Source organism: Schistocerca americana, chromosome 7 (genome assembly GCF_021461395.2).
Source record: "Schistocerca americana isolate TAMUIC-IGC-003095 chromosome 7, iqSchAmer2.1, whole genome shotgun sequence".
In the NCBI taxonomy this organism is placed as follows: Eukaryota; Metazoa; Arthropoda; class Insecta; order Orthoptera; family Acrididae; genus Schistocerca; species Schistocerca americana.
This window is the reverse complement of record NC_060125.1, coordinates 221,654,892-221,673,122: the sequence shown is the minus strand read 5'-3', so window position 1 is coordinate 221,673,122 and position 18,231 is coordinate 221,654,892. Positions and strand designations below refer to the sequence as shown.

Here is an 18,231-nt window from a genome sequence, read left to right as displayed (position 1 = left end):
GTGAAAATTTTATTCTAGAATCAGTAAAAGATGTCAGGATGGTTCTCCCACTGAGGCCACCGCCTTGTCAAGGTGGGCTAATTCTCCGTCGCCAATGGCTTCGTTGTGACCAGCAACCGTGAAACAAAGACAGTGAAAAGCAATCTCTTCCATCAAGAGTACAGCATCGCGCTTTATCACGCAGGGCATTTTCTCTTGAGTGTCGCACTGTTTGGGAATTTTAAATTAAGTACAGAAGCGTACTCTTCCAGAAATTTTAGCTCCCAGAATCATGTAATATTCTTGGTCGTCTGAGATGCGTTTGATTTGCAACATCTGTAGAAGTCTTAAAAGGCATCATAGTCGCCGTTGACTGTATGCAATATTTATTATTAGTAATAATAAATATTTCATACAGCCAACGGCAACTATGATGTCTTTTAAGAAATGTTATACGACTGTGACTGCCAACCATGAGAAGTTAATCATCTGTAGATGTGGTACAGGATATGTGGATGTGGACTACCTCCACTGCAATTCTTCTAGTTTCAACTGATACATCGATCCTCACTATGTGGGATTGCAAAGACTGGTAGTAAAAAGAATATAAAAAAATAAATCTAACCATGATTATAAACCTGAAATTCACAGTACTTAATTCCTTTCTGCAGTGGCCTCCAGAAGATATGGAACACAGGCATCTATGGAGGAGCGTCGAACTGCCTAGTACTCTGGCGCAACCGAGTTAAGGCGCACAAGTTGGGACGTATTTTGTAATTCCGCCTTACGTCTCACAAACAGGAGGGTGAGTCAAAAAAATAAGTCGCAGACGACAGAATACCGGATATCATATTAAATTTCGCACATATACATATCTAAAAGGTGGTAGCACATGTCACGTGGAAGGTAGGCAATGAACACTATTTTTATACCAATGGTTAACGACTCGCAGACGAAGGTGGTAGGTGCGCTACAAGTGTGTACCTGACTAGAACAATGAGATTTCTGTGCCTCTTGGGGCTGTCCACAAAGCACGTCCATAGCGAAATTCATCCCGTACGTGATCAGGACTGTATTTAATGGAAATCTGTGTTCAATTTTATACAGTTCAGGAAAGGACAAGTCACAAACAAGGAGCGTCCTGGCATCCCTGGTTATCCAGTGATGGCACACTATTAACGGAGCTACGAACATACAAAGTACGTTCACAGATATGTGAGTGCCCCAGTGTGTTGTCCTCGACGGCGAGTGTTCATCAGAGACAAGGGTATCGCCAGGAGGGCCCCAGCGAGTGGGATAGAGTACCCTCCACCACGCACCGTACGGTGGCTCGCAGAGTATCGATGTAGATATAGACGTATTTCGCAACCCCCACGACACATAGGTATTGTGTGTTTCAGAAATGTAAGGAACCAAATAATCTTGTTATACCCCGGGAGATCACTCGTTACAAGCCAACGCTGCCACAATAATTCCATGCTGCAGGCTTATAACGCCTTATCGAACGATGGGATACGTGTTTAAATTTGTAAAGGCAGTATATTGAAAAGGAAGACAGTTTCCAGGCTGGTACACGCGTCTCTGAAGTATGTCCTAGTTTGCGACTTATTTATTGACTCATCCTCGTAGTTCCCAAGTTAGTAGCTACCCGCTAAACGCGGATGTAAGCCGACACACGGCTCCGCACAAGTCAGTTTTAGCACAGTATTAGCTCAGTATCGCGCAGTACTTGAAAACAGCATTAGGACCATGTCTACAGCTAAGAAGAGCTAAACCGGACATTGAAGAAGTACCAGTAATCGTAGTTACCATTCACTGCATTCAGGACTAGACCAGTCAAAGACGAATCAGAGCAAGTGAACGCTGAACTACTGTGGCGTAGCATCCTCGTACCACAGTTAGGCAATATGAAATTTCTATTAACAATTTTTTGTAAGCTGTTTGCTAACCCGTGTGGCCATCATATTGCTATAAATGTTGCCTAACTCTGTTTGGCCCGTGGAAAATGCTGTATTATTTGTCACGTGTCAACAAACCGCTTCATAACAGCGACTACTTTCTGTGGTAGGGGTGCTCTTCCTGACACATATTTACAAAAATGGCTCTGAGCACTATGGGACTTAACATCCGAGGTCATCAGTCCACTAGAACTTAGAACTACTTAAACCTGACCAAGCTAAGGACATCACACACACCCATGTCCGAGACAGGATTCGAACCTGCGGACGTAGCGGTCGCACGGTTCCAGACTGAAGCGCCTAGAACTGCTCGGCCACACCGGCCAGCACGTATTTACAGTTGACACCAAAAGCACTTGGTGAATACGACATTTTCCGTGTCAAAAAGACAACACAGTCCGACCAGGCCATGAAGCCCAACGGTACCGACCTGCCGCCATGTCATCCTTAGTGCTTAGGCGTCACCACATGCATGTGGTCAGCACACCCCTCCACCAGTCGTCAGTCGTCGTAACCGGTATCATTTACTTCTCATTCCAGTAGCTCCTCAATTGGCCTCGTAAGGGCTGAGTGCAGCCAGCTTGCCAGCAGCACTCGGTAGACCCATCCAAATGTCAGCCAAGCCGGACAGCGCTTAACATCGGTGATCTGATGGCAACCGGTGTTACCACTGCGGCAAGGCCGTTGGCACTTTCAGTGTCAGGTAAACAGTTATGTGTACTGTCAAAAAGGTACACAATTTTTGTCTTGTACACTACTGTACACGAGGAGATTATTTCTCACAACACATAACAAACTCAATCAAGGCGAAGAAATGGACAGGAGCAACTGTTACGATAATAAGTTTCAGTCGATTAACACATCCATGCTCACTCAAATGAAATTGAGGAATCAACAGTTTCCACGAAAAATAAAAGACGCTCCAAATCTATAAGCTCAAAACTGCCAAGATGTTAGAGTATTCAAAATTAACACTTTGAGATAAGAAAATGATTGTCAGAAAGGATTTAGCCTTATCGTCATGAATTATTGTATCACGGAGTAATACGTTTAAATGACACTAACTGTTGAGAGTGATGCGAGTCGGTGCATACATAACACATTGTCAGATATGAATTCTGGGTTCAAACTGATTTAGCGCCATCGCTTGCAGACTTTAGATACGGAGTGTTTCCGTAAGAGAGTGAAAAAATGTAACAGGACATAGAGAATGCTCCACTGAATAATTTGAGATAGGAACCTGGGTCGGAGAAGCCAGCTTAACGAGATATGGAAGTAAACATGTCTATCGCTTTGTCTAGCGTTACCGTTCTCCAGCATATTTACATGTAATATGCGTACAAGTTTACACGTTCTGTGCTGTTTATTTACATATAAACTCCGTATTTCCTGCAAGGTAAGACGAGTCTGTTTACCAGGAAGTCATGACGCAGATTTTGTTTACTTTACTTGTCCGTCAGCCGGCCGGAGTGGCCGTGCGGTTCTGGGCGCTACAGTGTGGGACCGAGCGACCGCTACGGTCGCAGGTTCGAATCCTGCCTCAGGTATGGATGTGTGTGATGTCCTTAGGTTAGTTAGGTTTAAGTAGTTCTAAGTTCTAGGCGACTGATGACCTCAGCAGTTAAGTCGCATAGTGCTCAGAGCAATTTGAACCATTTTTTGTCCGTCAGGTGGCTCTGTTGTATTGTATTTACAATGTTCTTAAGAAAGAACGTGCTGTGAATCAACGACAGACCCAGTCATTACTCATTGCTATTCAGAGACGTACAGTGCAATACGATGGAGCAGTACTGGTACAGTATTTCCTGGTCGCTGTATTGTAAGAGGAGGTCCTATTCCATGGCCTGCGAGGTCACGTGACCTGAATCCTCTAGATTATTTCCTATAGGGATATCTAAAGTCACTTGTGTATGACATCCCAGCGGATACGGAGATGGGATTAGTTTCCAGAACTGAAGCTGCCTGTGAAGTGATTCGAAACACACCAAGGATTTTTGTCAGGGTGCGTCAGAATTTTGTTCGCCAGTATCATGCTTCCATTTAGGTTAATGGCCGTCAGTTTCTGCATATTTTGTAAGATACAATAGAAATGGTACGTTCATTGTGTCAGTGATGGTACTTGTAGTTAACTAGTGTAAATATTCAAGTACACACTAGCGTGATTTTATTCCTATTATCTCCTTCAGCTGGCTCCTCCGGCCCCAGGTTCCCTACCTCAAACTGTTCAGTGGAGCATCCTCTACGTCCTGTAAAATTTTTGCACACTGTTACGGAAACCCTGTATAACAAGGGTGTAGCTGCTGCTCTCCACTCTGTAGTCTTCGAAGTTGGAACTTCACGGGCAAGTCTACATGTACATAATATGAACCTTATCCCACATTATACAGCTATTTATCCTCATATTGCATTGTGCGAACAACTCTTAATGTGGAGCCTTAGCCCGCCGTCAGTGATTTGAAGTACACAGTTTCTCTTTCTATCACGTGCGGTAAATTAGGGAGACGTTTATCATGAGCATTCCTTAGGCTTTCCAGGCTTTACATTGTGTTGCACCAAACAAACACATACCTGCAAGTCGCTGAATGAGCTATGCCCCATCTTCGACAACGAGGCATGAACTGTAAACGAAGCTAAACACCGCAGACACTTAACAGACGGCTGCGTATGGTATTTCTAGGTCGCGTCACCTGCATCGATGCAGCAGGCAATTTTTTTGTTAAGAAACATAAATAATTTCTAAACACACTAATATGAAGCATTGCTGTTTCGAGACATCGCACTGCTTGAAATTTCTGACTATTGGTTCCTGATCACATATTTTGTCTGTCAGGTGAACAACCCTTTTTCTCGACATGTACCAAGCGTTAGAAAAGTTTCGTAACCGACTTCTGACATTTCATACCGATTTTGCGCTAAAACTTACTATTTGTGGAAAATTCAAACATAAAGGAAACTTTTAACTATTTTAGACAAAGGGGAGTCGTGGACGCCCAGCTTCATGCATGTAATTCACGAAGTAACATTATTCACGAATAAAAGACTCCTTTTTCGTATTATCTTATTATAAATACAATTTTAATTGTTTTAAAGTACTAATTAAAGGGATAGGTTGTGTATAGCATTGTCATAGGTAATAACAGGCCACTGCGGTAGTCCATTATCTCTTTCCGTCGTACGAGTTGATTTTTCTAAACGAATATGCTTTCCGAAACGACATTGTCGCCCTCAATTTTGATTTACATATATGCTACTACTTACTGTAACTGAAAATGTTTGTCAAGTTAGTTACACTTTCCCTACTGACAGTCCCTGATCTCTGCCAGTCGTGCAAGCCGGGACAAACATTCCGAATGCAGAACACTTTATTGGACACACAGAAGTGTATGTACAAGGATGTGTCATAAATTCATGATTATTATATTTAACTGTTAAAGATATTTTCTCTTCATTAATTCATGGTTATTACTGATTTTTAGAAATGTTTTCTCTTCATTCCCAAAATTACCCATATCCCATAACTTATTCCAAATGTTGTCACTATTTACAGCTATAAAAGTGGGAAAGTTTCAGACGGGTCCCCATGTCACGAAATATCAGTCCAAGGTCTCAGCAATCTTCAAAATTTTGAACATAAAGGTTTCAAAAACTCTGTGTTATGAGTACGTACTGTAGCCCGACAAAGGAAGGGGAAGCGAAATCGACATCGGCGTACTGTGAAACCGCTTGCGGTGCACCATAATTCTTATCCATTTGCATTCGTGTTCCTGAGAAGAAATGAGTACAGGCCGTAAGGAGTTATAAGAGGGTCTATCTATTCCAACCTCCTTTAGACCATAAATAAAATGCAAGCGTAAATTTAAAAAAAATCTTTTTTTTACTAAAAGTTTCTAATACTTATGGTTAGTTTCCGACATGATCACCGTACCGATTACGGCATTTTTCCGTACCTGTGGATAAACTTTCCAGTGCATTCTTCACACCACGTTTTCGCTAGTGAATTGAGTCTTGATGTTGTCTCGTAGCTTCTAGTTATTTCTGAACCGCTATCCTCGTAGCCACTTCTTCAATTCAAGATGGAAGTCATTCGGCACTGCGTCGGGACTGTGTAGCGGTTGATAGAAAGCTTCCCATTGATACTGCTCAAGGATCCGTTGGGTTGCGGTGGCACTGAGAGGATGGAGGTTGTCATGGATCAAAACAATTCCATAAGTCAGTAACCCTCTTCTTTTGTTTTCAGTTTCTCATCGGTGAATTTCTGCCACCGCTTGTAGAAATCGAAAAGCGTGTCTCATCTTCGGTCACAATTCATTCGCGGCAACGTTTTGTCAATAGGGTAATGGAAAGCTTGTCCGTAGCTACAATAAACGTGATGATCGGTACGGCGCTTTTGTCGAAAACTAACCGTAAGTGTACGTAAGTTTCGGTAGTAAAATAATTTTGCTATATACATTAGTTGTCTTGTATTTATGGTCTATCTGAGGAGAAAATAAAATTAGTCCTCGTTCATGGGTGTCGCGTTCATATGAAACTTGGGTGGTTCATATGGAACCTGGGTAATGTCCAAGACATTAGACAGGGATAGGGAAGGAAACACTGTGCAACAATGAAAATGTAAATCGAATGAAAGTAGCCAATTCCTAGCAAGTCAAATGTGCTGATCGTGAATATCACAAAGATAATTGAAAATTAGCTCTAGTTTTCATTTTACACTGTTTTATTACGGTATAAATGGAAATGTCGTGTGGCTAGGGCCTCCCGTCGGGTAGACCGTTCGCCTGGTGCAGGTCTTTCGATTTGACGCCACTTCGGCGACCTGCGTGTCGATGGTGATGAAATGATGATGATTAGGACAACACAACACCCAGTCCCTGAGCGGAGAAAATTTCCGACCCAGCCGGGAATCGAACCCGGGCCCTTAGGATTGACAGTGTCACGCTGACCACTCAGCTACCGGGGCGGACTTTATTACGGTGAGATAATTGTATACGGATTTTATGTTAAGTTTAAAATCAAATATTATAATGGTTTGTCAAAGTCATACTAACTAGTAACAATGGATTATATTATTGTCCCTGGTCTTACTTGTGTGCAATATTTTGGATATAAAATTTTTGATACCAATTTTAGAGATCTTTTTGTCTCCCTCCTCTTCAACTTCAGTGACAATTATTAATGCATGTAATAATTTTTGCACATTTGTTTCCAGATTAACAACCAGTTATTCAAGTTGACTGCTACTGAAATGAGCAAAAATGCCACGAGTTTGTGTCATCAGTGCTGACACATTTTGCTATGTGTTTGGAGAAGTGACATTTGCTTCACACAAACAGTAAATAACGCCACTGATTAAAAAAGATTACAGTTAATATTTTGGGTGCGAAATAGGTGATCAGGATAACCCTGGGCTCCACATGTGAGCCGGCCGCGGTGGTCTAGAGGTTCTAGGCGCTCAGTCCGGAACCGCGCGACTGCTACGGTCCCAGGTTCGAATCCTGCCTCCGGCATGGATGTGTGTGATGTCCTTAGGTTAGTTAGGTTTAAGTAGTTCTAAGTTCTAGGGGACTGATGACCACAGATGTTAAGTCCCATAGTGCTCAGAGCCATTTGAACCATTTGAACCATCCACATGTGATCTGCAATACTTGTGCCAGCAACCTCAGGAATTGGATGCATGGGAAAGGACGTCCAATGCCCCCTGCAGTGTATCTTTGCAGGGCCACAGATTCGAGAGCTTTTTGGAGACCATACTTTTGATGGAATCATAGAAAGTGATGAGAAGCATGCAGGGGGATGTTTTAAGACAGTTTGTCTACAGTTCTTAGGGAATAAACGAGCAATAAATTACAAGGAGATTGTACATAACATGTTGTCATCGTATGAAAAACTTGGTTCCAACATGCCATTGAAAATTCTTTTCTTTCATAGTCATCTTGACTCCTTCCCCAAAGATTGCGTGCAGTAAGTGATGAACATGCGGAGCGACTTCAAGATATTGCCACATTTGAAAAGATGTATGCCGGAAGGTGGAGCCTTACTACTCGTATTTTAGCAGCTTACTGCTGGACTGTCACAAGGGATGTTCCCGAGTATGTGTATAAACGTCAAGCCAAGCGAAAACTGTCATCTTCTGAATTTATCTCTGAACAAAATATGTAATTGTATATACTGTACATATTGACATTTAACATTTGTAATCCTTTACTCCCTTTTTTGACCAGTTAATTTCAGTTGCGCTTTAAATAGTTCTGGTTCAAAGTAGACTTACAAAGTATTTTCATTCATGTAATATTACCATCATTTTTTCATCATATTTTACTTTTGTACTTCCAGAATGGCACTGAAATTTATCAGTGCATAGCACATAACATAATTCAAGAAATCATTCACTTAAAATTTGTTATGCTGAATCTTGGAACATGAATGCATATTTAGTTAGTGAGCTATTTATACATAAATGTAGATTACGTTTTTAGAAAACTAGAGCTACATATCTATGAATAAGGTGTTTTTGTACCAGTTTACTGAAATAAACATAACTAACTCAAAACCATGCAATTTACACACTTTCACTTCAAATTTGTTTTTCAGTGAAATCGATTGTCCCCTTTCAAATGAAACATACTCTCACTTGACTTAGGCGATTTTTGGAATCACAAAAAAGTAATCTAGATTGCCGCAAGGGGATATGAACCGTTATCCAGTGTCTTACCTCTGCTCCACCTCCTCGATCGGTTTAGAAGCACGAATAGACATACCTGTCTCGCTCCGACAGATTGTGCGTTATAATTCTCATCAATTCACCGCTAACAAAATTCGATGATCGTAATCTGATCGATTGCTTCTGAGCAAACGCCTCTTACTGTCTTCCTTCCACTTCCACATATTACAAAACGGATCTGATGTGACAAACTATACTTTAGATTACAAGACTGCTTTTGTTTTCGTATCTAACTTTTTAAATGTATTTACTTTATCAGTTATTTATGATATGTTTTTATTTTTGGTTCCAGTTTTGACCCTGCTAACATTTATTGGCTGTCAGAGACACAGTTTATTCGCAGTAAGGTTTTATGGGGGACATCTTTCGTCAAAACCTGATGTGAAACGATAGCACTGGACCACTTGTTTTCATACTTTCATAGAAACAGTTATTTGAAGCTATGTGACTACCTCAATCAATACAGTAAATCAAAATACTTCGCTTCAAATACCTACTTTCCCCACACAATTAATATGAATGAATCAAAACATCGTTACGAAAACATCGATTACATTTCATATATTCTGCCTACACAAAATATGGTTCCAGATTCGTATCCTCTCAACCAGATGCTGTTGTTTCACATGTGTAAAAACATTAACATTCGTGGTACTTTTTTTATGTTTCTAGCACAACAATTATAACCCGTTTCAATCAATATGCATATATACAGTAACGGCCACTCTGAGAAAAATTAATTTTTTTAAATCACGGAACCATATAGTAAATTGGACGTCAGTGTAAATAAACAATATACTTCACTCTTCCCTAATTGAGTGTTGTGTCGCCATTACAACATAGTTATCGTAACGCTCGAAAAATGACGTTACAAGCCGCAGACCAAAAGAAGCTGAAGATGAGCACTGCGTGTGAGTTACAGTTAGGTGCATTACCTTTTATTTGTGTAGCTGCCAAAAAGTTTGTGTGACAGTCGTTATGATGGTAACTAAGATTTCGACCATATTTTCATTATTTTGATATGACAGGACGGTTGCCTGCTTTTGTTTGAAGATGGTAAATAACGACAAACACTATCCGAAGTTTATCTTTTACTTTATCGTTTTCCATACTAATAAACAATAAAACCCGAAAATTGTTTACGTGCAGCTAGGCAAAGAAGCTCGCGTCTGAAAGGGCTCGAGATTTCCCGATATGCCGGAGCGGTCGGTACAGTGTCGAGCTTGTTCGGACAATCACGCGACATTTGACTAGCGTGGCACGAACGCAAGAAACACGCAAGAAACTGCGAAACAGTCACAATAATACGCTACGGCTCTGCTTAAAGTCTGACAATTTCTTGAATCATTGGAGCAAATATCAGTAAATCCTTCCACCGCACAAACTTCTACTGTATTTGAACAAGTTTAGAACACGCGTATTCATACTGTACCGATATATATGGACATATAAACAAATATGCTGATTTTTAAGTAATGACAACAGCAAAGGCTAAAATGTTGTCCTCCAAAAGATATTGCTTTACTGGACCCAGTTTATTTTTCATTTTATATGAGAGGCGGAAATGATTTACTAAGCAGGTTTCAAGTGAGCGTTTCAGTTCACATATTACAATAATAGATAAAAACTTTACCAGACGTCAATCAGTTTAAAAACAAGACAGCAACATTCAGACGAATCAATCATAGTGTAGCGTAAATCATACCTAGTATTCCAAACGATTCAGTTTTTCCTCTTTCTTGATATAGAATGTGTGAAATAAAACCAAATCCTAGTAAAATTAAAATATAGGCCTCTGGATGTCCAAAGAACCAGAATAATCTATGGATATAGAGGCTGCCACCTCGGTACGCGCCGGTTTCACCGTGACGTCATCCAATCAATGAGAAGCCGTCCACTGCTTATAAAAGCGGAAGCCTCACCGGTCCACGACAGTCAGTTTTACCCCTGACGAAGATAACGGAGGTAGTCATCGAAAGCTTGGGATGTTATCCAAATTTGACGCGGCAAGTAAACCGAGAACTTTTTATGCAAGGACTCCGTCGCGGAAGACTTCGTAGTCAAATCAGGATAAGTATTGATATAAAACAGGAGACCCTATTTTAATCGAGAATCTTACCACGCTATGATTGTTTCATCTGCATGTTGATGTCTTCTTTTTAAACTCATTGAAGTCTGGTAAAGTTTTTATCTCCTATTCTAATATGTGAATTTAAACAAGAGCTAAATACCGAACAAATGAAATATATCGGAATACAATTCTATCTCGAGAGTGAACTGCAGTTGTTAGAAGTCTTGGAGATAGAACCATCAGACGTCACTGGATTACGGGAATCGGACACAATCATGATTGCAATCTTATATCTACGTGTTAGGTGACTCTGTTGAGCATGACCCGTATCCTAGAAGGTATTTCAGTCCGTGTTTCACATTTATGTTTATTTAAATCCGTAACACATTACGAAAGCTAAGACAGGTCGTTGTGATAGTACTAGACCACTGGCCGATGAAAACATGGAACCCAACCCCAGATTTCCCCAGCTGTGATGTAAAGTGCTCGAATAGTTCTATTCGTGTTCAATCGTATCCCTACCGACGTCATAACCGAAACAAGGTGTAAATGTGAAAAATAGGTATGATAGCCATGAATATTGCTGATTGTTGACCGAGGTATTTACATTTGTGGAATTTTGAAAAACTTCCTAATAAAGAATACGATATACAGGATGATTTTACAAGGGGGGAACAACTGCAGAAAATATTCTGTGAGAGAATAAGGAGAAGAGAAGGTCCTGTGAACATATGACTGGATATGCGTTGCAAATGTGGTATACCCACCTGAAGGCGGGGGGCAAAGTCTTCGATAGTATAAGTTTCAGTGTCTGAAAGCACACATGAGAATACAGCAGGCAAGTGGAGATATTCTGCCTTTGCTATTATTTTAGTGGCACTGTGATTGCGAACCATCAGCAAGCGTTCAGCTTGAATGTGTAGTCGAGGTAGATGTTGTCGACACACCTGCGCACGGAAATGAGGAAGTCAATTTGAGCACTATGATACACTCAGCTCACAAAATTCATGGGATAGCGATATGCGATAGCGGTAGTATCGCGTACACAAGATATAAAAAGGCAGTGCATTTGCGGAGCTGTCAGTTGTACTTAGGTGATTCATGTGAAATCGTTTCCGACGTCGCTATGGCCGCACCACGAGAGTTAACAGACTTTAGAAGCGGAATGGTAGGTGGAACTAGACGTATAGGACATTCTATTTCTGAAATCTTAGGGAATTCAAAATTCAGAGATCAGAGTATGAAGAATGTGCCGAGAAAACCAAATTTCAGGCATTACCTCTCACCATGGACAACGCAGTGGACAACGCAGTGGACAACGCAGTGGCCGACGACTGACGGCAATGGCGTTTGCGTAGAGTTGCCAGTGCTAACAGACAAGCATCGGTGCGTGACGTAACCGCAGAAATCAACGTGGGACGTACAACGAACGTATCCGTTGAGACAGTGTGGCGATATTTGGTGTAATGAACTACGGCAGCAAATGATCGACGTGAGTGCCTCTGCTAACAGCACATCGCCTGCAGTGACTCTCCTGAGCTCGTGACTAGATCGGCTGGACCCTAGACGACCCGGAAATCGTGGCCTGGTCAGATTAGTCTCGATTTAAGTCGATAAGAGCTGATGGTAGGGTTCGAATGTCGCGCAGACCCACGGAACCATGTACCCAAGATGTCAACAGTGCACTAAGGAAGCTGATGATGGCTGCATAATGGTGTGGGCTGTGTTTTCCTGGAATGGGCGCTCTTGTCCAAATGGATATGGTTATGTTCGGCTACTTGGAAAATATTTGCAGCAATTCATGGACTTTGTGCTACGAAACAACTATGGAATTTTTATGGATGACAATGTGCTTGTCACCAGGAAACAACTGCTCGAGAGTAGTTCGAAGAACATTTTGGGCAATTCGAGTTGAATGATCTGGCTGCCCACGTGGCCCGACAGGAATTCTATCGAACATTTATGGGCTATAATCGAGAGGTCAGTTCGTGCCCAAAATCCTGCACCGACAACTTTCGCAATTATGGACGGCTATAGAGGCAGTATGGTTCAGTATTTCTGCAGGGGACTTACAATGACTTATTGAGTCCACTCCATGTCGAGGAGCTGCTGCGCCACGCTGGGCAAGAGCACGTCCGACGCTATATTAGGAGGTATACCATTACGTTTGTCACCTCAGTGTGTAGTACATCTGCATCTACATACATACTCCGCAAGCCACCTTACGATGCATGGTGGGGGGGATCGTACCCTGTACCATTACTAGTCACATCCTTTCCTGTTACATTCGCAAGTAGGGTGGCAGTAGAATCGTTTAACAATCAGCTTCAAATGCCGGTTCTCTACACTTTCTCAATAGTGTTTCCGCATTACGCTTCATACCCCGAAGTGCACATAGCCAGGAGGGCAGCCAGGGTCACCCACATAAAGTACAGATATGGCTGGCCGCTGAAGCACTGTGTAAGGATGACTGGTCCCACGAGGCAGTCGCCAGTAAACCCCCGCCCACACTTTGGGGGTCAGCCGGTCGTATTACAGAGAGAACATTCCCATTTACCTGTTGTGTGCTCGTCTGCGCTTTCTATCGTTAAAGACTACACTGTAAAAGATTTATCTCCAGCTACTCGTTGTATCTCCCTGGAAACACATTTCCGGCCATATTTCTATGCAGCCATTTTTCGTCTTTGTCTGGTCATAGTTCCTTCCCGGCAGTTTGTCTCGTCTAGCGAAATCAGCGTATGTAAATCGCTATAGCAGACACAGTGCTGCTCTCACGAGGAAAACACAGCAAGTGCCACAACCAGATTCCCCAGGAACTTCGCCCAGTGGGAAAGGAGTCAATAGAAGCGAACACGCGTCTCGGCTTATCCTTAGACTCTCGACAATTTCTGAGGAACCGAACGACAACGTTTTCGGCGTACTTTAGATGTCTTTTAGTAAACAATAGGCTAGACCCGATTGGTGGCACAGTGACTAGTGTCGCGGCCTGTGAGTTTTGCGTCCTGTATTCGAAACCGCACTACTGTTTTTATACATTTTATTTTAATTTTTTTCATTTATCTACCCGTGTCCGTAGAAAGTTATTACACGAATATTTATTATCAAGTTAGGTGATGTTCTTGTTGTTGTCATCACTCCGAAGACTGATTTGATGCACTTCTCCATGTTACTCTAGCCGGCCCGAGCCTCTTCATCTCCAAATAATTATTGAAACCGCCATCCTTCTGAATGTGCTAACTGTTTTCATCTCTCGGTCTCAATCTACGATTTTTATCCTCCACAATTCCCCCCAATAGTAAATTGATGACCCCTTGATATCTCAGAATGTGTCGTAAATGTGTCGTATCAACAGATCCCTTCTTTTAGTCGATTTGTGCCACAGATTTCTTGTCTCCCCAATTCTGTTTAGTACCTCCTCATTAGTAACGTGATATACCCATCTAATCTTCAACATTCTTCTGTAGCACAACATTCTGAAAGCTTCTACTCTCTTTTTGTCTAAACGTCCATGCTTCACTTCCACATACACTGCTACACTTCAGGTAAAAACACTCAGGAAAAAAAACACTCAGGAAAAACTTCTTAGCACTTCAATCTACATTCGATGTTAACAAATTTCTCTTCTTCAGATATGGTTTTCTTCGCATTGCCAATCTACATTTAATATCTCCTCTACCTCGGCCCAGATCGAAAAACTCATCTTCTACTTTAAGTGCTTCGTTTCCTAATCTAATTCCTTAACTCCTGATTTAATTCGACTACTTTACATTTCCTTGTTTTGCTTTTGTTGATTTTCATCTCATATTCTCCTTTCAAGGCTATAACAATTCCATTCAGCTGCTCTTACAAGTCCTTTGCTGTCTCTGACGTTGGTAAACCTCAATGTTTTTTTTTTATTTCCCTGAACTTTAATTCCTACTCCAGATTTTTCTTTGGTTCGTTTGCTGCTTGTTCGATGTGCAGGCTAAAACAACGTCGGTGACAGGCTACAACGCTGCCTCACTCCTTCCTCAACCACTGCTTCCCTTTCATACCCCACGACTCTTGTTGCTGCCGTCTGGTTTCTGTACAAGTTGTAAACAGCCTTTCGCTCCCTGTATTTTACCCCTGCTATCTTAAGAATTTCAAAGATAATATTCCAGTCGACATTGTAAAAAACTTTCTCTAAGCCTACAAATGCTATAAACGTATTTTTCCTTAACCTATCTTCTAAAATAAGTCGTTGAGTCAGAAATGTCTCGCGTGTTCCTACATTTCTCCGGAATCCAAAACACAGGGATGGCTTCCTCCAGGTTTCCCATTCTTATGTATATAATTCGTGTTAGTATTTTGCAAGCATGAATTATTAAACTGATGGTTCGGTGTTTTTCACACTTGTCAGCAACTGCTTTCTTTGGAATTGCAATTATCATATTTTTCTTCAAAATCAAATGGCTCAAATGGCTCTGAGCACTATGGGACTTAACACCTGAGGTCATCAGTCCCCTAGACTAAGAACTACTGAAACCTAACTAACCTAAGCACATCACACACATCCATGCCCGAGGCAGGATTCGAACCTGCGACCGTAGCAGCAGCGCGGTTCCGGACTGAAGCGCCTAGAACCGCTCGGCCACACCGGCCAGCACTTTTCTTCAAGTCTGAGGATATTTCTACTGTCACACACATCTTGCATAACAGATGGAACAGTTTTGTCATAGCTGGTTCTCCCAATAGTCGTTCTGATGGTATATCGCCTACTATCAGGGCCTTGTTTCGACTTAGTTCTTTCAGACCTCTGTCAGAGTCTTCTGACAGGATCATATATCTCATCTCTTCTTCATCTACGTCCACGTCCCTTTCTACAATACTGCCTTCAAGATTATCTCTTTTGTATAGACCCTCTATGTACTTCCACCTTTCAGCTTTCCCTTCTTTGTTTAGGACTGGTTTTCCATCTGAGATCTTGATCTCCACACACCTGCTCCTCTTTAATTCTCCTGTAGGCGGTGTCTATCTGTCCCCTAATGAAATACCCTTCTAAATCCGTACATTTGTCCTCTAGCCATTTTGCTTAGCTATTCTGCACTTCTTGTCAATCTCATTTCCTAAACGTGTGTAATCCCATTTTGCTGCTTCGTTTGGTGCATTTTTATGTTTTCTCCGTTCATTAATTAATTTCAGTATCCCTTGTGTTATGCAAAGATTCCTACTTGATCCTCTGCTACCTTCACTATTTCATCTCTTAAAGCTACCCATTCGTTTTTAGCTGTCTTTCTTTCCCCTTTTCTAATCCAGGTTCCATCTCCTTAATTTCCTAATTCTTTCCAATTTCTTCAGTTTTAATCTAGAGTTCATAACTAATAAACTATGGTCATTGTCTATATGAGCCCCTGAAAATGTTCTACAATATAAAAACTGGTTTTTAAACCTCTGTCTTACCATCATATAATCAGTCTAAAATCTTCCGACGTCTCTAGGTCTCTTCCACGTATGCAACATTCTTTCATGATTTTAAACCAACTGTAGGCGAAGATTAAATTATGCTCTGTGCAAAACCCTACCTGGCGGCTTCTTCTTTCATTCCTTACCGCCAGTCTATATTGATCTACTATTTTTCCTTCTCTTCCTTTTCTTACTGTCGAATCCTAGGCCCACATCACTATCAAATTTTCGTCTCCCTTAACTAACTGAATAATTACTTTTATCTCGTCATACATTTCTTAAATCTCTTCATCAACTGCGGAGCTAATTGGCATTTAAAATTGCACTACTGTGGTTAGGGGGATACAAGGGCGTTATATTAATTATAAAAATACAACTGCGTTTTATAATAAGTGTTTGACATTTATTATATAATATGCGTGTCTACGTCACTTTCAGGGTTTGCAACCTATTTAAATTCTTATGTTGTTATATTTAATTTTTATATCAGTTTTCAGTTCATATAATTTGTTCTTAAGTTTATTCTCCAGGAAGATTTGGTGCACTATCTTGAATGAGGGATCAAGATATACTACAGAAATTTCACCGAAAACAGTACGAAATTATTTTTTCTGTCTGTTTCATAGTTTCTTTTTTTTTAAATTATTCATTCACCACACATACAATGACTTCACGAATGAGGACAACGTGAGTTCAGTACGCATTGGAAAAAATTCGGAGACGGGTAGATAAATGGAAAAACAAAAATTAAAGTGATAATAGAGTTTCGCGACGCTACACCACTGTACAACTGCCTCAATTGAAATATTTATTCGCTAAAAGGCACATAAACGACGTCGAAATCGTCATTTTCTCAGGAACGGTCGAGTATCTACGGACAATCCGAGACACGTGATTATTTGGAACCCTGTTCCACTGAGTGAAGGTTCAGGGAAATCAGGTTACGCCGCTGGCCGTGTTATCATCGTCATTAGCGTTCGACAGTGCACATCGTTTGGTCGGGCTATACAGCACACAACAGTGTGGTCGAAGTACGGTGACAGTTTTGGGGTGTCCATGACTCCTCACAAGAGGACTAGGCCCGTACGCACGGTTGGCGAATAGAGAACAGCTGCTACACTGGCCGCGGACTCGGCACCATACGCACGGAGCTGGGCGAGCGCGCTTGCCGCTGCCGCGCTGTGCCGTCCGCCGAGGTCGGCGTCGGGCGGCGCACTGCGGCCGGCGAAAGCCGCGGCTGCGGCTGCGCGCCTTTGCAGGAGCAGAGAGACCACTTTCTCCTGGACGGCCTACTTGGCCGACTCCCACGGCGCCGCTTCCGTGGCACGCCGCGCCGAGCAGCATAGCACAGATCACACCGCACAGTGTCGCGTGGCACTGTCAGGTGGACGGCAAGTACCGTAGTCCCACAGGGCTCCATACATGGACCATTATTACGGGACTAAAGTTTTGAATGGAGCTACGAAAGGACGGATGTTTCTCTTCCACGTAAATGGCCGTCACGCTGGACCAACAAAGAAATAACGATAAATTCTAATGAGTCAAACCACGAAATTAATGGAAGAGATTTCATCAACATCCCTTAATAAGACTTCACGTCAATTTGTTTGTTTCTGTGACACGTTATTAAAATACCTCGAAACCCGCAACGACCTCTCACGTAGCAATACGTATGCAAGGCTGGAAACTCTTTCCTTGACTGAGGAAATACAATATTATGATTTTGAACTTGCAGTTGAAATATTGGACCTATAAGATCAAGTCAACCTGTATCAACTATATGAAGAATTTTTTGTGGTGAAAGATAACTATACTGACTGTATCACGAAGGATGGTGATGTGGCTAAGTGTGTGAAATTCTTCGCACTGGTGCATCAACAAAAAAGTGACGAATATCTCTCGGTTCATATGTGTTATACTAACCACACCATACTGAAATGCATTTGTGGAACGAATGTTTTCGATGATGAAGAATAGGTGGATTGTTGTTAGGAACATATGTTACACAGAATTCATAAAATCAGAGCTTCACATTGTAATAAATTTTGACGTGTTCTGCAAAGACTTTTTAATCTACTACA

General features: G+C 41.6%; 1 protein-coding gene across 1 annotated transcript in view; it reads right to left on the bottom strand.

Annotated features, from left to right (window-relative positions):
• The window catches only part of LOC124622850 (lutropin-choriogonadotropic hormone receptor-like), a 410,889-nt gene extending 393,395 nt beyond the window's left edge, over window positions 1-17,494 (bottom strand). Inside the window, exon 1 of the mRNA XM_047148642.1 lies at window positions 17,298-17,494. Coding sequence (XP_047004598.1) covers window positions 17,298-17,494 — 197 coding nt within the window. The remainder of the gene's footprint in view (window positions 1-17,297) is intronic.
• Window positions 17,495-18,231: the final 737 nt, after the last annotated feature.